Raw genomic sequence first — 24,227 nt, 5'->3', positions numbered from 1 at the left:
ATCGAGGCTGAGTAGTTTAGTATGGAACGATGCTGAGCTGTTCATGGCCATGTAATGTGGATTGAGGCCTAATAGTTTAAGGTCATACATTATGGACCGATGATGAGCAACTTAGGGTCATGCAGTATAAATCGACGCTGAGCAGTTTAGGGTCATGTAGTCTGGATCAAGGATGAACAGTTTAAGGTCATCCAGTATGGACCGAGGTAGAGCAGTTTAGGGTCATGCAGTATGGATCGAGTATGTGCAGTTTAGGGTCATGCAGTATGGACTGAGGCTTGCAAGTTTAGGTAATGCAGTTTTGTCCGAGGCGGAGCAGTTTACGGTCATGTCGTATAGACCGACGTTGAGCAGTTTAGGGTCATGCAGTATGGACCAAGGCTGAGCTGTTTAGGGTCACACAGTATGGACCGAGGTAGAGCACTTAATGGTCATGCAATATCGACCGAGGCTGAGAAGTTTAGGGTCATGCGGTATGGACCAAGGATGAGCAGTTTACGGTAATGCCGTATGGCACGAGGCTGAGCAGTTGAGGGTCCTGCGGTATAAAATCAAGGCTGAGTAGTTTAAGGTCATGCAGTCTGGATTGAGGCTGAACAGTTTAGAGTCATGCAGTATGGACCGAGGTTGAGCAGTTTAGGGTCATGTAGTATGGACTGTGCCTGAGCTGTTTAGAGTCATGCAGTATAGACCAAGGCTGACCAGTTTAGGGTCAAGCAGAATTGTCGAAGAATGAGGAGTTTATGGTCATGCAGTATGGACTGAGGATAAGCAGTTTAGGGTCATGCATGTAACAATCCTAAACTTAAAATAAAAACAAATAAAAATAAAAATGAAAAAAGGCTCTTTATAGTATGATGGTCCATATAGGCATTATGGTCCTTAGGGACCTTCACTACTCTTATTCCCTTTTACCCTTCACTTTTTCTTTCAATTGCCACGTCCTTTGGTGGATGTGGGTTTTAAACGTTACACATTTATTATTAGTATTACACCTCATGTATGAGGTGAAGTTTAATAAAGTAATATAATAATAGGTTTTAAGGAGTTAAATAGAAAGAGGGTAAGGACTCTCGCCCTACATAACTTCCCTTCTCGCTCTCCCTCTTACAAGCGCAGTAAACTCCTTCTCTCTAGTCGAATTTTATCGAAAATTCTCTCGCAAATATTATAGCTAAATGATCTCATTATCCTGAAAAATAGTCTGTTCACCATTTTTATACTGTAATTTTATGTGCATATGGTATCATTTTTTTCTGTTAAAATTATTATTTTTGTTTATTAGAAATTTAGACATTGTAAAATTTATGTGTAAGTGATGTCATTTCTGGTAAAATCATTATGTGAAACATTGATATTTGATACTGCCAATACTGTGACATTTACGCATTTCTGCATTTAATTGTATTTTTGTTTGTCTATGAATTTTAGATACTATAAGTTTTACCTATTCTTGTAAAATAATTAATTATGAAATTACATTCAATAAAATTGTGATATTTATGTGTTTAACCTTGGATTTCTATAAAAGCTCTTAAATTATTAATCGACTGCCTCTTGGATTCCATTTCAAATATACCTGTTCGATCTGCTACCTTTCTTCAATTTTTATCCAAATTGTTTGATTGATTACTTACAAATATTTCAATGAAAGTAATTGTTTAAATTGCTTCAAGTGAATTCTTGTTAATGATTTCAATGATACTTTGAATATACGATGTTGATGCTCTCTGATGTTAAAAAGTTTCTGAGCTAATTTCAGTATGTGTGGACCTATTTGGGACGTCGATAGGGACTATTTAGACTCATCCAAAATGCCGGTGATGTATGTTTGGACCTGCAGGGATTATTTGGACCTATCTGGTTACGCTGGTATGGACTATTTGGACTCATTAGGGATGCCGGTGAGGTATGTTTGGACCTGCAAGAATTGTTTGGACTCATCCAAGATGCTGGTGGAGTATATAGGTGACCTACTTGGGACGCCAGTAGGGTATTTTATGAAATCCTTTGAGTTATGCATTGTTGTTAAAATACTTATATGCATTTCAATCATTTGGATTATGTTTAATTGTGCATTTCTGAAAATGAAATTGTTATCCATAAATGCGTTTTGGCTCGCATTGTTTCTAATAGACCTCCCTTTTTGAAAATGCTTACATCTTTCGACTATGATTATTTTTTAGGACTATGATGGTCACTTACTGAGTAGCCAAACTCATCAAACTATGGTAAAATTTTTTCAAGGTAATTGCAGCCTCCCTAGTTGAAGGCACAACAGGACCAACTTTGGAAGAAGTCATAGTTATGATAAAATTTTCTCTTTGCTATTTTTGTTCAAATTCACTAGTGTAAAATTTGTCCTATCAATAGATGTATATCTAAACCTTCATGTTAATACTAGTTATGAGTAGACTTTGTACAGACTCTTAGAAATGGAAAAATCTTTTTTAGTGCAATAAATGGTGAAGTAGATAAATTTCATTTTTGTTAAAGATGGATTCTTACATCTCAGGGATTTCAATGTTATAAATCTTGGGGTGTGACAATTATGGTATCATAGCAATAGGTTTCGGATTCTTAGGAAATTTGATAAGAATCTACTCTAAGTCATATTTATTGTTTGTACAGATTAGTACAAGGTCAAGATCCTAAATGGCTGAAGCTAATATGGAGGGAATTCATAAAGCCTTGGAAAACATGGTTGCCTTTATTCAACATCAGATGGAAAACAATAATACACCAAGGCAGTCAGCTGATGGAAATGGTGGGTGTAATATCAAACAATTTTAAAAAATAAACCCACCTTCTTTTAAAGGTGCTACAGACCCACTAGAAGCTGAGGGATGAATTATACAATTGGAGAAAATATTCGAGGTAATGAAATGTCTTGATGATAAGAAGGTCACTTTGGCAGTCTTTATGTTGGAAGGTGAAGCCCAACATTGGTGGCGGATGGCAAAAGGAGTATTAGTCCTAGAAAATAAACCCTTGACTTGGAAAGTCTTTCTAGAGACATTTAATGAAAAGTACTTCCTAGATTTTGTTCGAGATCAAAAGGAATGAAATTTTTGGAATTAGTCCAAGGAAACAGGACAGTAACATAGTATGAGGTTAAGTTTACTGAATTGGCCAGGTTTGCACTACATATAGTCAACGATGAGGCAAGAAAGGTAAAAAAATTTGAAAGAGGCCCTAGGCCAGCCATAAGAAGCAGAATATCAGTATTAAAATTACGAACTTATGCTAAAATAGTAGATCGAGCCCAAATTGTTGAAAAAGATTGCGAAGATTACCAAAAGAGGAAAAACCAGAGAAGTTAGAATAAGCCAATACCATCTAATCGACAACAATTTGAAGGAACAAACAATAGGCCAAGGCCCGCGCCATTTCAAAGCCCACTAGAGCCTTGTAAAAAATGTGGGAAGAAACATGGGATGAGACCTTGTTATTGGGAAACTGGAGCTTGTTTCCAATGTGAGAAGTTGAGGCACAAGATTAAAAATTGTCTTGCCTTAAAAATGTAGCAACATTCGAAGCCTGAAGAGGCAGCCCAAAAACCTCAGACGAAGGGAAGAGTATTCGCGATCACTCAGCAAGACGTTCAGGCCTCAAAATCGGTGATCCACAATACTCTTACTATTTTTCAAAAAGCAGCTCATGTTTTGATTAATCCTGAATCTACTCATTCATTTGTGTCACCGCACTTTACATGCCATTTAAAGGTAGAACCAGAACAATTGGAATACATTTTAGAGATAGCTACACCTATGGGGAATTTAATTAATACCAATCTAGTATACAAATCTTGTGTGATAAGGATAGAGGAAAAGGAACTTCTAGTGGATTTAATACTCCTAAAAATTCAAGACTTTGATGTGATCATAAGCATAGATTGGCTCTCATACACCATGGATGGATCTTGGCCGTCAAGTTTTGGCTCTCCTACTCCTTTTTCCTATTGTTTTTCTCTTCCCCTGCTCCCTTCACAGGGGACACCGCCTCATATTTGTTTTCCATTTATTTATAACTTTCCATTTATTTATAACTTTATTGAGCGAAATACCCCAAGAATTAACCGTGCATGTTATTTGGCAGGGAGCTCTCTCCCTCTGTGCGGGTGCGTGCAGTAATGTTTTAAGGGGCAATTCAAATGTTATGTTGACGACGATGAAATCCGACCAGACAGGAGCAGTCGGTTCAAACAGGACCAGGTTCGATAGCCGTTCCAGGTTTCATTTGAGGGCATTTTATGCGCAAAACTTGGCTCAACTGCCTGTCACAATGATTATAATGGCGTGCCCCGAATATCAGCCCAAAACAAAGGGGTGGCGGCAGGCTACACTATTTTTCGATCAAGAAAAAGTGATGGGAGGATAATTTTAAACTGTTTTTCTTTTGTGAGATGGGGTGCATGAATGTAATAATCTCTTGAAGCTTTCAACAAGAAACTGGAAGACTTGCGATTCCTTTGCCATAAAAAAGTCATATGATTGTGGTTCGAAAAAAAGAAGAGAACTAATACTTAGAAAGGGACTCAGAGATGGGAACCAAGGGAAGATTGACAGAACAGAGCCACCCTACTACTTGATTACTTGATGTCACAGAGAGAGAGACCCATGAGGGAGGGAGCTTGCGAGTCGTTACAATGGCAAAATTCCATTGCACGAGTTTTAGTGAAGACATGATTCCTTCTTCTGCACCAAGACCGTGTCCGAAAATTGAATCCTACTAAAATCCCAAATCAAAAACATTGGTTCTTTCGTTGTGCATACTTGGTTAAAATTTCTCCATCTGACCTTTAGAACTCTCCTCTTAACGAATAAATAACACTGCAATTATCAAAATAAAAAAGATGCTCTCCCTCATTTCCCAAGAAATTAAGACCCATCAATCATATAAATTATATACAATCCCACGCCTCCAGGTTCAGGTGCTTGAACAGGCAAGCAGCAAATCTCGGTTAGATCATGGCTTGCCCAAAACCCAAACAACCAATAAACTAGAAAGGACCATCCTATCCCATCATCGCAATCAGTGACTTAGTGCGGTGCCAGTGGCCGAGCCACTCAAGCCCAATGATAGCCTCCTTTTGGCCTTCTTGGATCTATAACACCACACCTCAAAAGCCTCACTAAGGTCTGGGAATCTAACCTGATCATCCTTGAGCCAATCAGCCAATATATCAGCTTGGTCCCCAGACGGAAGTGCAAGCACGAGAGAAACAAAGGCAGACTCAATGCTTTGACAAAGTTCAGCATCCATCTTGCAAACCCCCTGGTTCTCTTTTTCCCCCTCTTTCTCACCATCTGCCTCCACGTCAAGCTCGGGCTTTGTTTTTCTAACAAAGGGAAGCCATGTCTTCACCAACCTGAGCCGTTTAGGTGCAGGCAATATGACTGTTCCATATGCAACAGCTTCCAAAACCCGAGCCGCCACCTCAATCACCTTTAGCTTCATGACGCCTGCGCAAGAGGCCAACCTCTCATACCCTACCAACCTCAAGACCTCGTCTGAGACCGTATACCACTCATGTACGAACCCCTTCATCATGTCCAACTTGGGCAAAACCCTACAAGCCCAAACAAGATCTGCCAAATCCCCTAGTAACTGAACCTCTGAGGCCTCAAACGAGTCCTCAGGCTTTCTAAGCGTCGAGCTAAGCCCATCACTGAACCTCACAAAGAGGTCATCCATGCACTTTTGAATCTCCACCTTTATTTGACCATCAGGTTTTACAAGGGGTAGGTCATCATCATCTGTCAGCATGTAATCAAGCTGTTCCTGAGCAGTGGACTTAGGCTCGCAAGGGTTCCGTGAAGTGGCTAGTCGCAAGGCTGAGAGGAAAACCCGGTTACGGACAATGGGCTCAACAGGCTGAAGCCGGGCCAGAACGGGCTCTGCTCGAGGCCCGAGGGATGGAATGACTTCCAAGATTTCATCCTCCTCTGCTTCTTCCCAAGGGACTGCTTCTAAGTATTCCACACACCCATTGACTATGTGTGTGCAGCCTAGACAAAGAGCAGCTCGAAGGATGCCAAGCGTCGAGCGCACACTGTGCCATGCTTCAGTCACAGATTCCTCAGGAAGATAGAGGAGGCGGAGCATGGAGACATGGTGATCGTAGTCGGAGTCAGGGCAGTGAACCTCGACGCAATTTCGGGAGTCAAGGATTTGGCAAGTGGGCCAAGCATCTGAGAGCCTGTCTGCAAAGTAGGTGGACTTGGCGGTCAAGATGTGGGAGTGGCAATAAAACCACTCATCCCTCCCATCTTTTGTTCGAAGCCTCACCACCACATCGCTCGTGGGCCTGTCTCCAAGCACGCACCCACTTCTTTCTTCACTTGCCTCACCCATCTCCCTACTAACAAAGTACACATAATATCATAACAAAAGATGAAGAGTAAAAATTCGGAGCTATTACCCTGAGAAAAGCCCAGTAGAATCCTATGGAATATGGTGTATAGTATTCCAATGCCTCCATCCACTGCCTGCTCCCAGTGGATGAATGATTCAAGATTAACTACTACGAGGTGCATAGGGACATCTACTTGATTTCAGTTTCTAACCATCCATTTGTGGGAATAGATAGTGAATGTAGCCTTGGAGTATTATGCACCATGGTCCATTACATATGGTAAACTTACCCATGACTCTGACCACATTCAGCAAAAAATTCAAGACACTTAACCCAAGATTTTCCACCCCAAAATTCATTGTGAAGATATCTATATATATATATAGGGTGTGGTATCTATAAGGTCGCATCCTTAAACAATCCAATTAAGGTGCACCTTCAAATTTTATCATAACATGTATTTTTGGCATAAAACATTCTTAGGATTATCTGAAAATAATTTTAGCCTCCAAAAATGCTTAAAATTAAGTAGATCTATAAATATATGAAAATCTTAAAAATGGGCGGTCCAGATAATGTGTTGCAGATGCACTATTTTTGAGACTTAAAATCTTTTTCGTTTTCATATTCATATATCTCGATATCGAGATGATCAAGTAAAAGGTTTTTCAACATTAAAACAACCTTTTCCAAGGGATTTTTGAGGTGCATCTGTAGTTCTACATATATATATAGGCGTGTGCGTGTGTGTGTGTGAGAGAGAGAGAGAGAGAGCTCTACAAAGACAGTAACTTATTTTCCAGTGCATTAGACCATCCAATGAAATGATGAGATCTCTCTCTAGTTACACCTTAGATCATCTCACTGAATGGTCATGACCTCAATTGATATATGATTTTCTATAGTGCACTAGACAGTACTAGCAGAAGCGTGTGTGCTGCACAATGTTTATGATGGTGTCAGATGAAACGAGAGATTGGATAATACTATTGTATTTTGACAAAATGTACATTTTAGTGCCACGTAGAACTCTACTACGAAGTGATAAGAAAGAAAATTTACATATATTATATGTACCTGGAGAAAATGACATCTTAAGATTGAAAAGCAACTCTCTAGATCTCAATATACGTAATAGAGAAAGATATATTGCTATCGCATATGAATTTAGATGTCTAACCCATTTATTTAAGTTTGTTGTATTAGGATTTATTGCATTTTGTCATCTCTATAATGTACTAGCATGGAGGCCTTGAAGGTATAAAATTTCGGACAAGTTTGGGAAAGCTTTCAATCCTCCTTGCAGAGAGTTAGAAAGGATAGAAAATAAGTTCCACGGTATTAAATTGGATATATACTCTCTTGAGTAGAATACTCATATAGGTGCATTTTCTTGACTTTCTATAAATACTTAGACCTGACTGTCTAAATAGTGGCTCAAATTTAACAATTACATAATATTTTTCAGGAATATATTAAATGTGAATGAAATTTCTTTAGGTGTATCATCCAAATGAATGTCACAAGTTCTAGCCTTAACTATGATTCAATATATGTGGAACTAATAGAAAGATATGAAAGCCTCTTATTAAAAAAACTTGCGAAAATTTGTTACTCACAAGTAATGGTATTAGAATGATATTTTTTTTCTAGGAGAGATATGCATAACTAAAATCTATTTCTGAAGTATAATTTTAATATTATAGAATTTTTATTAATAAAATTTACAAATTTTAATGTATATCGCCTTTTTAGTAAAATTTGATTTTCAAAACTACAATAGAAATAATGACATACCTTAATTCTTAAAGAGTAAATATAATTTTCATTTGATTTTGATCATTTCTAATTAATACATGAGAGTTAATTAAAATAGAATATGAATAAGAATAGTGACAAAATTTTAAAAATACTAATTGTGGACGTCATTAAATTCAAATTTTAATGATCAATACTTTTTGAATCGTAAACAATTACTAAATATGCAAAATGACAAATTGAAATAACATTAATGACCAAACTTTATATAAAAATACTACATTTTATATTTCTATATGCAAGGTGAAATTACGATCATAAACGATTAATTAAGATTCAAAGTTTTTAACATTTTATTTATGAGAGCATTTTTTATTACTTGCCCTTTTTATTACTATCTTGGATTCCAAGAACATGAGTGAATTAGCAATTACTATTGCTCAATAGTTGCAATTCTCATCATTTTCATCTGAGAGACTGAAGATGGTTCTTTCATTTTTTCAAAATTTTGGAGAAGTGAAAGAAAGCTAGGAGGCTTGAATTTGAAGGCTTTTGCAGCTTCATCTTTCTTCTTCTTATTGTAATTTTGTTTACTCTAGAAAATTTGAAAATATTTCTCACGGATTTGTATAATTTTTCTTCTTTTCTTTCTTTTCCATTGCTCTCTTATCAGCTAATATTCCTGAGTTTTTCTTTATTTCTTGAATTTGAGACTCTACGGCAGACATATGCTTTTCAGCATAAGAGGTCCAATGGATTAAATAGTTCAATTGATGTACTTCATCTTTTTGAACTCTTTCAGAGTTGATATTATGTACTAGGAGGTAGCTAGCATCAACCCTTGATTTAGGACCTTCAGGATCTTCTAATTGCTCTAGAGTAGTTGTAGTATAAGCCACTTTTGGGGGCAATCTCCTCCAATGACTAATGGCTGGCTGGATTCTTCTTTAGTTGTAGTCACCATATAGCTTTGAGCAGCTGCCTAGTTAGGTGAATTTATGATTTCTCTGGCAAGTGGGTCAATATTTACCATTGGGAGAATAGGGGGTAAAGCATTTTTCTCTTTTGTATGAAGAAGAGATTTATTTACATGTTTGAGAGTAATCGTGAAGTATTTCACTGGTGTTCTGTATGGACTTTTTGGAAATATTTTGAAAACCGACTTTTTCTTTTGAAATCTATGATACTTAAGTATTTAAAAATAGCTGGGAAACCAGTTACGAAACTTTCAAAATCTACACAGGGACCAACTTCAGACACAATTTGAAATTTTTGGAAATTTGATACCATAATCTAATTATGAACAAGTAATTGTTGAACTTGTTAAATTAAAAATAGATCTAGATGCTATGGTAACATATACAGACCCTGGTAAGAAATCTACTCCTTTGACTTCCACACAAACCATAAATGCTTTGGTATTAAACTCATTACTAAGGCTCAAAGAGAAGTTTGGAAAAATTGTGCAAATATGATCTTTGTCTAAACATACTTTAAATTGAGATACGATGGCTTTTTTCCATTCCAAATGTTTGATATTCAAAAGAGAAACTAAATATTCTGCTCCTAAATCATAATTGAAATGCGGATGAACAAGAATATCTATTTGTCTCAAATCCTGGAAGGTACTTGGGATATGTTTTTAAGCATGAAGGCCTTTTATTGCTGGAGGACAAGCTCTATCATCAAATATTCTTTTTAATGATGATTTTTCAGCAATCTTTGTATATTCAGGGGGCAATTGTTTGCAAATGGTTTTGAAAATTGAACAGTATCATATGGCAAAGGGTTTTATGCCAAAAACCATATGTTAAGTACCCTCTAGGATTTGAGAAATATGCACAAATGATGGAAAAAAAAAGTAAGTTGTTCGAAGAAGAATCTGATTCTGATGATAATATGTCTTTCTCTCAAGAAACAAATGAAGAATTCTCAATTTTCAATGGGTAAAGAGCCTTCTAGAAGATGAAGATTCTAGACAAAATGAGCCTCCCAAATTATCAGGTCATCCAATTTCTCAGAAAAAGATGTTAAGAACCAAATATTCCTTGGCCTCTTCAACAAAAAGACAGACATTGACTCTGCAAAATCCAAAATCCCTAACCAGATCAACTTCCTCTGTTTCCTTAACCAGGTCAAGGTAATGTTAGTTTCCATAAAGTCAACAAGCAAGATTTATATAAAATTTCTCTGATTGAGTCTAGATTCTCTATGTCAGTTCGCCAGTCAGAAATAAATCTCCATGTGAAAGGTAAAGGAATATGCCTCTAGTATTTTTACCTTTTTAAGAAAAATTAGATATTGAAGGTTGGAAAAATAAGAAGTATCAATATGTATATATTGGACAAATAGATAGTCTCGTTCATCCACATTTCAATTATGATTTACGAGCAGAATATTTAGTTTTTCTTTTGGATATCAGACATTTGGAATGGAAAAAAGCCCTAGCATGTCAATTTAAAGGATGTTTAGACAAAAATAATATTTGCACAGTTTTTTCAAACTTCTCTTTGAGCCTTAATGATGAGTATATTATTAGAGCATTTATGGTTTGTATAGAAGTCAAATGAGTAGATTTATTCTAAATATGCTACCATAACATTTAGATGCATTTTTAATTTAACAAGTTTAGCAAAAATTAAATTATGATATTAAATTTCCAAAAATTTCAAATTTTGTGTCTGAAGCTGGTCCCTGTGTAGATTATGAAAGTTTCATAATTGGTTTAAAAAAAAAGAAGCCAGATTTCAAAATATTTCCAAAAAGTTCATACAGAACACCAGTGAAATACTCCACCATTACTCTCAAACCTGTAAATAAATCTCTTCTTCAGACAAGCCAGAAAAATGCTTTACCCACTATTCTCCCAATGGTAAATATTGACCCACTTGCTAGAGAAATCATAAATTCACCTAACAGGGAAGCTTCTCAAATTGCTCAAAGCTATATGGTGACTATAGTAAAAGAAGAATCTAGTAAGCTATTAGACATTAGAGGAGATTAGCCCCCTAAAATGGCCCGTGCTACAATTACTCCAGAGCAATTAGAAGATCCTGAGGTTCCTAAATTAAGAGTTGATGCTAACTACCTCCTGGTACATAACTCTGAAAGAGTTCAAAATGATGAGGTACACCAGTTGAACTATTTAATTCATTGGACCTCATATGCTGAAAAGCATATATCACCCATAAAATCTCAAAGAAATACATAAAAGTTAAAAATATGGACTGATAAGAAAGCAAAGGAAAGAAAAGAAGGAAGAAGCAAAAGTTATATAAATCCGTGAGAACCATTTGCAAATATTTGAGAATAAAGAAAACTACAAAAAGAAGAAAGAAGATGAAGCTGCAAAAGCCTTCAAATTCAAGCCTCCTAACTGTCCTTCACTTATTCGAAATTTTGAACAAAAGGAAGAATCATCCTCAATCTCTCAAATGAAAATGATGGGAATTGCTACTAGAAGAAAGAAGAAGTTGAAAAAGCCTTCAAATTCAAGACTCCTAGCTTTCCTTCACTTCTTCAAAATTCGGAACAAATGGAAGAATCATCCTCAGTTACTCAAACGAAAATGATAAGAATTGCTACTATTGAGCAATACGGCCTTGGAAATATAGGAGAAGATATTCCTATTTTGATGAGTTAATTCATTCTCCTTAAAAAACAAAAAAAGAGAGCATTGTTTGGATACATAAAGGAATATATGTAGCCAACATAAGGAGATGGGCCAAATTCAGATGCCATAAGGTATGCAACAGGATTTCTGCAAGGAAGAGCTGGCTACTGAAGGAATCATCGTGATGATGCTAAACAAAATGCCATTATTATAGCAGGATTTATCGAATTGGGATCCAAATTAATCTCAGAATTTGTCTCTGAATCCCCAATACAATATGCCACAGATATAGTTCTGTTGGGAAAAAGAAAACTTCAAAATATTGATGATTTTAAGGAATATTCAAAAGCTACAGCAATGAATATTACAGGTTGGAGTTACATAATAATGCAATATGCAATGCATCTTATCTTTGCATCCCTTCCAAGTAATATTTCAAACTCGTTCTTGAACACACTTTCTATGAAAAATATAGCAACACAAAACCTGGTAATGGCTGATATTGTGGGATATGTAAGAGGTGAAATAAAACAGTTATGCTATATGGATGACACTAGGACATATAATTTACTAGGTTCAATAATTAATCGCTTAAAATTTTCAGAATTTCGAATTTATTCTTACAAAATAAAGCTATTCCAAGTATGAATTAGATTTGCAAAAAACTCTAACCTCATATAAAATTTACAATTTTAAAAAAATATTAAAAACTAACGTGCATGTAGATTAATTCATTTTGAATTATGTTATTTCATTATGAATTTAAATTTTTTTTAAGGTATTCCAAATGTATAAAGTATAAAATATACTTTATTAAATTGATAGGGGATTTTATTGGGTTTTAGTATAAAGTATCTGTTATTTTATTAAAAAAAAGAAGAAGTTAAAGAAGCATTTATGATGCATTTAATGTTGCAATTGTTTGTGTAAAAGTGGGCATGAGTATGCACGAGTGGACAAACTATCAATTAAAAATGCTCCCAGCAGATGATACAATATAGTTAATCCCAATAAAACAAACCTACTTAGCAACATTTTATAGATATAAAATTTAATTCTGTTTTGAATCAGATGAGTATTCAAAATAAGAAAAAAGAGTTAATTTTAAATCTTTAAAAGCCGACGGTGTGTGTACTTCAAGGAACACAAAATCAATAGACCTTTACATGTTCACATTATTAGTTATATTATAACTTGGTTCTATCTTATATATATTATAAAACCCTATACTTTATATGAAATAATGTTTTCCACGCTAATCAAACCACCACCCAAACCTAGCGAAGCTAAACTGTTTCGGCACATGGATCCGAACCTAGCTCCCATTTTATATATATCACCTATAGATGTACTTTTCCAGTTTATTTTTCATAGTTCAACTGGTGAGAACCGATAGTGAGTTGTGTATACACATTGTGCCATGTGTGTTTATCAATAAACTAAGCAGTATTAGCAGGTATTCAAACACTACAACATATGCGTCAACCTTGCTGAAAGATGCAAGAACTGAACATGGGTCGAGAGATGGATAGAAACCTGAGTTCTCATATATAGAGATCTCATAATTCCGCTGTTTCTTAGCTTAGAGAAACAAGACTTGTTGGATCTTTAGTCATGCAGAATTTTTCATGCCATATTCAATCCCCATTTAGCAATCTGTGGATATCAGATGTGTAAGGCTTGCTTAATTAATCAACAATTTAACCCTCCAGCATATGTCTATGTAAGACACAACAACGTCACTGACAGAATCCATACTAATTCAATGAGGCAGACACTCATAATAACTTCATAGTGATCATGTTTTCTATGATATTGCAAAAGTTATATTTTGGAATCCCTTCAACATAAACATTAGGTCAAACCCACTACCAATATGTAGGCCTCATTTGCATGCCGTCACGTAATATGCTTTGGAGCTGTTAGGATGACCTTTTACATGATGGACCATTTGTGGCTCAAGTGGTCCCCTGGGGTGCCACTTTAGAACCCAAGTAGCAGTGCACACAAGTGACTGAGTGAGATTATCTGGAAATTTTATCCATATTTGTAAAATGGTGGGTTTTGGGTGCTCTGACCACCAGTTATAAGAGCCTATAACACTTTCCAAAATGGGGGTTAACAGGACAGCCAAATTTATAGTATCGAGTATTTGAAGGGTTCTTTATGACAAGAATGCCATTGGATTCCTTAATGATGAAAATTAATAAAAAGCTAAAGAAAAGCAAAAGAGAATGCCATCGGTTCCCAAAAATTGAGAATTACAAACATAAAATAGGGACATGTATGTGACAACAAAATCCAGTCCAGCAATGAGTTGCTACTCAGAATCATAAATCGAGGATACAAACAGGTGCACGAAGACAATCATGGAAATGTAACTCCAAGAAGGGGAGTCCATGATAAAATTAATGGAAGCATAAAATAGCTCATATGATGGAGAAGAGCTACCAAGAATCACATTGTCAGCATATGAAAATGAGAATTGTGGAGGGTGGGGTGGGGTGGGGTGGGGGAGGAGGGAGTACATCTGCAATTTACTTTCCTTCATGAGTTGGACTAATATTGGCAGTACTAAAACATTTTCTTTCTTATGGCTTATTGTTTCTTTCTTCCTTCAACAATATAAAGAGTTAAAGAGTTAAAGAAATATTTTCTTTCTTCTATAGTTTAATAAAGAATTATTTTATTAAAGAGTTTAATAAAGAAATATTTTATTAAAGAGTTTTATTAAAGAAATATTTTCTTTCTTATATAGTTTATTAAAGAAATAGTTTAATAAAGACATAGTTTCTTTCTTATATAGTTTAATAAAGAAATAGTTTAATAAAGAAATGGTTTAATAAAGAAATAGTTTAATAAAGAAATAGTTTAATAAAGAGTTAAAGAAATATTTTATTAAAGAAATATTAAAGAGTTAGTTTAATAAATATTGGAAGAAATAAAACATTTCTTTCTTATATGGCTTATTGTTTCTTTCTTCCTTCAACAATTTAAAGAAACTCTGAATGAATATAAATACTTAAAGAGTTAGTTTAATAAATATAAATACTTAAAGAGTTAGTTTAAAGAGTTAGTTTAATAAATATAAATACTTAAAGAGTTAGTTTAAAGAGTTAGTTTAATAAATATAAATACTTAAAGAGTTAGTTTAAAGAGTTAGTTTAATAAATATAAATACTTAAAGAGTTAGTTTAAAGAGTTAGTTTAATAAATATAAATACTTAAAGAGTTAGTTTAAAGAGTTAGTTTAATAAATATAAATACTTAAAGAGTTAGTTTAATAAATATAAATACTTAAAGAGTTAGTTTAAAGAGTTAGTTTAATAAATATAAATACTTAAAGAGTTAGTTTAATAAATATAAATACTTAAAGAGTTAGTTTAAAGAGTTAGTTTAATAAATATAAATACTTAAAGAGTTAGTTTAATAAATATAAATACTTAAAGAGTTAGTTTAATAAATATAAATACTTAAAGAGTTAGTTTAATAAATATAAATACTTAAAGAGTTAGTTTATTAAAGAGTTAGTTTAATAAATATAGGTGTTCAGATTAGATAATAAAGGCCAATCACAGATTCTGGTTCGTTTAGTTTAAAGTTTAAAGTTTAAATTGTTTAGCTGTACATGATATATTTTACTTTCACACATCATATACATCTCAAATAGCTCCTCTAGACCCTGTTTGGTAACTGAGGAAGCTGTTTTCATGGAGAAACTCTAAGAAACTGGGAATGTGAGAAAAAGTTCGAACTAGAAAACTGGTGGCTGGAAGCTAAGATCCCTCATCTGGTAACTTGTTTGTGAAAACCTGGGAAATCTACAGACAGAAATTTCCCCGGTTTGCTAACCTAGAAATCTGGAAACCACTGATTTAGCTGTCAATTATGAAACTCATTGATTAGAGCCTGAAACTTATCTTTTGATCGAGATTTTTTAGTTATGATCTATCCATGTCATTACTTACATAATGGATTGAGATTTTTTAGTTATTTACAACAGCCAAATGCATTCACATTTCCATAACATAAACAAGAGGACCACAGTTCCATCATACAAACAAAATGAACAAGTGTCCTCGACATAAGGAAATGAACAACAAGCACACCATACAAGTTATCACAAATATAAATTGGCGCTTGCATTGAAGCTGCCATGTTTAAATTGGAGCTTACATTGAAGTTTTCACCAATGTTTTGGTGAAAACTTTAAAGGATAAACATTTGATAGCATTTCAATTTCCCCCCTGACAATGATCGACATCAGAAGCTACAAAAGCTAATGACAAAACCAATAAGTTCATAATTCACATCAAGGACCAAACTATTACATAGCAAGCCATATATTTCGTTCACAAGAATCAACCAAGAAAAAAAATCATTAGGAATTTCAATAAGAATTAATTGAAAGAGAGCTTACTATTCATGAATATCTCAAAGCTTCTAACAATTGACCAACCATAGAATAAAACCCAACCGCCTTTTTCAATAGATATTGACTCATCCTGCCCAAACAAAATTGAGAAAATCTTCCATTCTTCCAAAATAATCTTAATTTTTTATGCTAACATATCAGGGCTCTGAGGTGAAAATCAAGAGCAAATATTTTATGTTTATTGGGGAATTATCTGATGTTATTTTATCACATGATGAAGATTTTTTTTAGAGCTTAAAATGCATTATGTAGATTACATGGTTAGGAGCATGTTTATGGTCATCACACCATTCACATGACGATGACCTCTGCTTAGATAAATAGACGCCAAAGAATAGTGTCAATGATGCAACCATGGACTGTGTTTTTCAATCTGATAAATTCAAAGAGGAAAGATATAAAACAACAGCATAAATAACACTAAAATGTCCATCAGATGAGCAGTAGAGAAAAATGAAGAATAATAACAATGAAGAACAATTAAGATTAAAGTAAAATCAATGAACATACCTGAAATGTCTACAATGGCTTGAACGGATAGGACAAAACGATATGAGAGCTGGTGCAAATGTGGGAGAGGGCTTGAAGAAAGAGAAAGGGAGCAGCGAGGGTTAAGAAAGAGTGTGAGAAATAAAAGGGGATGGTTGGGGAGTTCTGTGTTCTCCCCCTTTCTATGGATTTTGGCAAGGGGTGTGCTGCTGTTTTCCCCAAGAACAAGGAAAAACGTGAAATTGCTGAACCCTACTATTATCCACCAATTCCCGTTTTCGCCATTCCCAAACTAGGGAAAAGGTCCATACTGAGAAACAGTGGTGTTTTCTCCTGTCCTTATTTACTAACTACTTAACTTAAAATTAAAATGCATACTGGTGTACATTAAAAAGATAAGGAAAAGAAGGAATCTTTTGTGTTTCTGAAAATTTTAAAGACTAACTGCAGGGTACAAAATGTTGTCAGAAGTGTTGTTTCACAACTTACCGAGGCTTGGGACTCAACCAAGTTGACTCACCTAATGACCATGTTGAGTCTTTCTCCGAGTCCATTAGTTTACAGTTCATACTTTGTTCAAAAACTTTAACTGGTTAATAAGATTAATTTAAAAATGAGGTAAAAATAAACTCAGCACTCTAGAGAACAAACTCATCCATCCTCACATATCCTGCCTTCTCAATTACTGTAATTGCAAATGAAATGCTCCTGGCAGAGGAGCCAATTTTCCAATAGAATCACCAATGGAGCAAAGGATTTTGGGGTGGGAATGCCGCACTATAATAAGCTTCGTAGTGGTAATCTCCCTACCTCTCTAATATGACCTCTTTGTAATAACACACCCAGCGTTCCAAAATACGGTGGGCGGCGCCTAGGTGACTGGGAATAAAAAACATGGGATATCTAACTGTTTTAGGGTCAGTTTACTGTGTAAAACATTAAAAAAGACATATTGAGACACACCACAGTTATAATACATAATATATAGTCCATCAGTCCATAATTCAATACATTTCAAATTCAAAAATCAAAGTTCAAACTTCAAAACATTAGACCATACTCCATAGACCATACCATAATCCGAACTCCATGCACTCCATAGTCCACACACAGTAAAAATCGGAAAATATTCTAAAAAACCCTCTGATAGTCCTAAAAAAAAACTCTAAAACTAAATCTAAACTCAATGGGTAATGTTTGGATCAATTTCTTGTAACTTTGAGAAACTCTTCGATCTTGTGAACATCACAAAATGCAAGTTTTTTGAGGTTCCTATCTCTTTAAAAATGGTTCACATGGGGTTTAGGTTGGATATGAACCTAAACCCCTTCATTTAAATACTAAAAATAAAAAAATAAAAAGCCCTCAAGGGGCATTTTCACCCCTATGCGGGGTGCAGGCCCCGGGAGGCCGCTCAGGGCTGGGTGTCCACCTAGGTGAGGCCTTGGGTGCCTAGGCAGTCGCCCAGGGACAGGCTACCCAATTTGCCCGCCTAGGCCTAAGCGACACACTGGGCCCCCCTTGGTCCACCTTGGCAAACCCTTTTTTGGAACATTGAAAGCACCTAGAAGGAATAATATCTGAAAAATTTCGTTAAGGAAATGTACCACAAATTAGAGATTTCTCATAAGTATTCAAATATCTAACATGAAGACTGGGCAGGCAAGACGCTTGACGAATTCAATTAAATAATTTGATGCGTTTCTTCGATTATTAGTTCCTTCACATGCTAAAATGCCCCAGATATCTGGCTCGTCGATAGCAACTTTATTCCCTCATTTAAAGCAAATAAGTGGATTGAATTCAGTTCCATCCATATCTTTTGCCAAAAGCATTTGTGAACAAATATATTCTTGATAGATAAAGCACTTCCAAAAATCATTAAACCTCAATTTGGATGCCTAACCTATTGAACCTTCATTAACAATTTAAAAATCTGCATACTCAAACAATAAGTACTTCAAGATACTCATCCCCAATGGAAAAAGCAATGACAGGGCTCTAGTGAGACGCTTTTAAGTATAACGCAACTCAAAACATATGTTTTGTAGCTTATAGTTGGAAATTCATATAATATGCTACACATTAACACAAATACGAAAAAAAATGTGCACGTTCTAACATTAACCTTAAAACCAACTTTTGCGAAGTCCATAATCACAGTTTTCATACAAGAAATAAAATTTGGTCATTAGTCATCCATTGGGACAATAATTTGGTAAAGTGAATGTATAGAGGAGATGAGGAGGATATTTGAGTTAACTCCACTTGATCGAATGAGAATCAACTTATCAATTGCAATACAATTTCTTCAATCACTATAGATGATATTAAAGCCCAGCTCAAGCCTATAGCATTTCTGTCAATAGGCAAGCACTACTTAAAGCTGAATCTCAAATGAATGATTTTGTACAATCTGTACAGATAGAGAAGCCTCTTATTTCCGCAAGTTGCTACCATGAGCCAAACTTGGTCCTTCCTTTCGAATTCACATATATTACCATCATCTATCAATTACATCAGCCTCTCAAAGAACTCAATTCAGTGATGGACCCTCCTCTTTCAGGAACTTTATATACTAGGCGACACAAACATAATGTACCCATTTTTCTCAAGCACAAGGAAATGTTTGCTCCATCTTCTTCATGTAAATCAGTTCAGTACATCATTTTATTATGTCATCTACTTCATGCTCATCCATTCGAACTCGATTTGTTTCCCCATTAATGTTTGTAACTTCATATCTTCATTACCTCAAAATAAGTAACATAAGTATTTTATAATTCATGAAACAGTTCAATAAGAAGCTATAGATAATGACCTGGCCCACATGAAGTCCGCTTATACAATCAAATCACAACTTCAATAGCTTGAACCAAATCATTTTGAGAAGACCAAAGTTAATATTACATGAATGGTGGTTTCTTATTTTACTAGCTTCTCTCTCTCTTGTAACTTCGATGAAACAGTCTTCTAATACTAGCAAGCTCTTGGAATTAGAAGATATTTAAATTATTTTTTTTTGGTAGGTAAAAATCATAAATTTACAAGGAATACCAACATCATATAAATATTCTGAAGAAAAATACCTTTGTCCAAATTGCCAATTTTTCAGTTCATCCAACTCCGAGACTACGTTATAAAGGAAAGGGATAAGCATTCAATCATGAAACAAGTAAACCTAATCAAAGAAAAAGAACTACAAACTGAAATAAATGCAAGCAAGAAAATAGAAAGAAAAAATAAGAGAATACAGAGCCGAACATAGAAAACAAAATGGAAGTACGGATTGACCCAAAAGGCAACTACAAACAGGAGTAAAACCACAGTTACAAAGGAATTACAAGAAAATAAATCTGGTTAATCAAATAAGAGGGAGTATAGTAAGTAGATGTAATTCTTACCATTGAATTGAAGCAACGGAGAACGGTTATAGCTTCGCCTACAACAAATTCATTCTGATTCCCTAAATTATAAATTAAGTTAAAAACCCTAACAATGCAAGGGATAAACATTAGAGGGACAGGGCATGCTTTGGCATGGCGTGCCACCTGCAACTCCTATTATTGGAGAGAAGTTCCCACTCCTGGACTTGACTATTGTCGAAATTTAGAGAGAGAAATGAAAAGGGACCTGATTCCTCATAAATTACATAAAGCTCCTTTTATCTCTTGGTGAGATTTCTAAATGGGACGAAATTTCGACGCATCATGGAATGTGTCCGGCCTTTCAAATTTGTAGGGTTCGTGTGAATTGGGGCCTACTTGTTTTTTTTTATGTCGGGGTATCGAGGTTTTAAAAAAAGGGTGCAGTTGGCATACTGATGCATCCGCAGTTGTAGAGGTAATGTGTACTTTTCAAAATCTATTTATATATCTAATTAAAACACACTTCCAAATTTCATCATAACATGTAATTTTGGTGAAACAAATTTTTATGATTATTTCAAAATCTATTTTCACATTTAATTATAAAATTTTAAACTTCAAAAATAGTTAAAATCCAATAGATCTATAAACATATAACAATATTGAAAATAGACAGTTTAGATAATGTATTGCATAATGAACTATTTTTGGGACTCAAAATCTTTATATATATATATATATATATATATATATACATCTCAATGTCGAGATGATCAATTAGAGGCTTTTTCAACACTAAAACAACATTTTCTTGTGGATTTTTGAGGTGCATATGTAATTCTACATTTTATGGTTGCAAACCTTATATAAACTTTTTCCTTTAAAAAATGGTTAAAATCAAGTAAATCTATAAACATATGAAAATCTTTAAAATTGACGGTGTAAATAATATATTGTAAAATGCATTATTTTTTAGACTTAAAATCTTTTTATTTTTCATGGTCATACCTCTCGATGTCGAGATCATCAATCAAAGGGTTTTTCAACATTAAAACTATCTTTTCTGATGGATTTTTTAGGGTCATTTATAGTTCTACATTACAAGGTAGCATCCTTATATAAACTTTTCCCTTTAAAAAAGGGCGCAGTTGGCATACGGATGCATCCGTAGCTGTAGAGGTAAGATGCACCTTCAAATTTTATCATGGTATATAATTTTGATATAAAATGTTTTTAGGATTATCTCTAAATCCATTTTTATATCTAATTATAAAATTTAAACTTCCAAAAATGATTAAAATCAAGTAGATCTCTAATCATATGAAAATCTTGGAAATTGACGGTGTAGATAATATGTTGTAAAATGCACTATTTTTGATACTTAAAATCTTTTTATTTTTCATGGTCATATATCTCGATGTCGAGATGATCAATCAAAGGGTTTTTCAATATTAAAACTATCTTTTCCGATGGATTTTTTAGGTGCATCCGTAGTTCTACATTATAAGGTTGCATCCTTATATAAACTTTTTCCTTAGATATATTTACATTTATTAGAGGGTAATATACATCACAAAATTTCAAAACAAATGAAAAATGTATGTTGGGTGCACATATGGGTATGTCTTGGTTGTCCACCCATTTGCAACTGGGCATGCCCTTTGTTTGCCCCTTTGTTATAAAGAAAAGTATTTTTCCTTCTTCTCTTGATTTTATTTATTTGGCAAAATCTTTTATAAGTGATCTAGACTATAACAAATTCATGGTGGTATTTGCACACGGAAACAACGTAGATAAACCATTTGGCTTTCCAAATCTTAGTTCTTCTATACTACTCACCGCCGTACGTGTCTATGGAAAGTTAACTCTTCTTTCCAAGATATCTTCTTCTATTCCATGCTTTTTCTTTCCACTTTTTAGAGCCTAAACCACTTTATTCCCCCTTCCCTATTTAATTTTGAAATATTGGTCTTACCTAAGGGTAGCATAGGACCGGACCGGCTAGCCCTCGTCCAGCATGGCTCGGCCCTTTTCTCCACAGAGCTGGGCCAAAAGCGAATGACGAAAAGAAGTAGGCCAAGTCAGGCAGAATTGACCTGACGCTGGCCCTAACTATTTTTTAAGGGCCCGGCCGCCTGGCCCATTGCTAGCCCTAATCTTACCAAGTTTAAAAGATAGCATGGGGGTAAATATGCTTGGGGTTAAATAACTTTGGTATTCCAATTACTGAAAACTTCATACATGGCATCATATTCAAGAAAAAATAAAGAACGATCCCATTCTTAAACCTAAAAGGTCCAAGGATTTCTTTAGTAGGTGACCCGAGTGGCCTATCCATTAGGCTTCTTACCTTTTATTTTTGGGTTTCTTTTGTGTTTAGTTGTAGGGATGATAAGAACTCCCAATAACTCTCTTGCAATAGGTTCTCAGGTACTTGGAGGTCCCGGTTCACACTTAGAAGGAAGGTAAGCCCCTTCTTCATTATTCTAATACACCTAATTTCTTCTTCTCATGGGTATAATGCCGTGTCAAGGGTACAAATATTTCTACTTTTGTCCAATATTGTCAAGATTTTTATGATTGTGCTTTTGGACTGGGTCAAGGTTTAGTCACATTAGTAGTTCTAAACAAATAGATGACAAGTATTCTTCCAAGTTAGAGTGAGACACAGGCGTCTCCAAGAAATATAGCCACGAAACATTGTTTTTCCCTTAATAAATTTTCAGGATAAACGGGACTCATTTTTCGTGTTGACAAGAAATTGTAATTTTTCTATGGAAGTCAGAGTAGGCTTAGATTTTTTCTGTTAGATATTAGAGACATATCATTCTTGGTTTCATTGACAATTTTTCCAATTTCTAGTTTGTTGGTTTTGTTCATTCATAGTCATAAAATTTGGATCCATAAGGGATTCTCTTGTGGGTTTTGACCAATTGCCGATGGAAAGATATTACTTAAGGGATTTTATGCTGCGAGACCATTTATTTTTTGTACAAAGAGGACATTATTAGTGCTAAATATTAAATGTTATATTGAATGGCTTTGATCTGTGTCACAAAGTTCGAAAGAAATTTTTTTTAACTTGGAGCCTAATCAATAATACACTCACAACTATGTGATTTGAAATCTGATGGACAAAAGTGATTGTGACCTCTTTGTAGTAAATATAAATGGTCCTTTTGTATACTTTTCTATTACTTAAAGCTACGGCTTTATGCAACCGTGCCTCATATGTCGTGCAGGGAATTCATTTAACTATATATATTGTACATCTCCCACTATAGATCTAAAGGGTGCGGTTTGTATAAGGTTGCAATCTTACCTATAGAAATAAGATTGTGATACTTTACACTGCCTATTTTATTTGGATTGTGTAAATATGAAACATATTTGTAGATAGTATCAATACCGGACACGTTATTTAATATAGTGTCAAATCTATACTATCCAAATAAAATGGATGGTTTAGATTATACAATATTATTTCTATAATAAATGACCTTATTAATAAGCTCCGTTTTGCAATTCTTTTTGGACATCCAATTTTAAGCTTTCACAAAGAGATTAGATTTTCATTATTTAGGTCACCATGTGGGAAACATGGTTTACTCTAGAGAGAGAGAGAGGCTGGGCTCCATTGCATCAAAGTTTTCCCCTTAGAGAGAAGAGAGTCCATTGCATCAAAGTTTTTCCCTTAGAGAGAAGAGAGTTTCTCATGGAGAGAAACACCACGATGTATCTCATGTAGATTGAGATGCCGGTTTCTCGTAGAGAAGCGGTTCTATAGATATTTTAGGTGGTTTCCCTTTTTAGTAAAAGAAAGTCTCAGTTGCTCTTAAAGATCTCTTCCTATAAATTGACATACTGGTTTTTTTTGTAGAGAAGCAATTCACATAGATATTTTGGGTGGTTTCCCTTTTTAGTGAGAGAAAGTCTTGATTGCTCTCAAGGGTTTCTTTTGGACAACAGTTTAGCTGTGAAATAGAGATGGGTCTCTTCTTGGATAGTCGTATAGTTGTGGAATAGAGATGAGAGGTCGGTGGGTCGTGACAATCGAGTGAGTGGGTCTAAAAGGACTTGCTTGATTAGGTTTTGTTGAGAGTTAAATAGGTAACTCTATGTCTCAAAATCTATTATGTAACTTTCATTGATATAGTAGATTTCAGTTTGACATGCCCGTGGATGTTGCCCTCTTGGAGTGAACAA

At 34.7% G+C, this 24,227-nt stretch overlaps 1 protein-coding gene across 8 annotated transcripts; it reads right to left on the bottom strand.

The window, feature by feature from the left end:
- Positions 1-4,868: 4,868 nt before the first annotated feature.
- LOC18444386 (BTB/POZ domain-containing protein) lies at positions 4,869-20,247 on the bottom strand. 8 transcript variants are annotated; one of them, XM_088852593.1, is made up of 4 exons: positions 20,058-20,247; positions 19,743-19,785; positions 16,675-16,945; positions 4,869-6,361 (listed from the first exon to the last, which is right to left on the bottom strand). In XM_088852593.1, exon 4 carries the CDS (start codon positions 6,355-6,357, stop codon positions 5,035-5,037), a length of 1,323 nt encoding a protein of 440 aa, XP_088708719.1. In that variant the 5' UTR covers positions 6,358-6,361; positions 16,675-16,945; positions 19,743-19,785; positions 20,058-20,247; the 3' UTR covers positions 4,869-5,034. The 8 variants fall into 8 exon arrangements, with proteins under 8 accessions (XP_088708719.1, XP_088708718.1, XP_088708720.1 ...); XM_088852592.1 differs by lacking the exon at positions 16,675-16,945 and adding an exon at positions 15,906-16,008 and having other exon boundaries at positions 4,869-6,364; XM_088852594.1 differs by lacking the exon at positions 16,675-16,945 and adding an exon at positions 15,906-15,976 and having other exon boundaries at positions 4,869-6,364.
- Between the last annotated feature and the right edge of the window lie 3,980 nt (positions 20,248-24,227).

This window comes from Amborella trichopoda, chromosome 11 (genome assembly GCF_054954075.1).
Source record: "Amborella trichopoda isolate Santa Cruz 75 chromosome 11, AtrichopodaSantaCruz75HAP2 v2.0, whole genome shotgun sequence".
In the NCBI taxonomy this organism is placed as follows: Eukaryota; Viridiplantae; Streptophyta; class Magnoliopsida; order Amborellales; family Amborellaceae; genus Amborella; species Amborella trichopoda.
The sequence above is the reverse complement of the archived record's forward strand: the minus strand, read 5'-3'. Positions and strand labels throughout refer to the sequence as shown.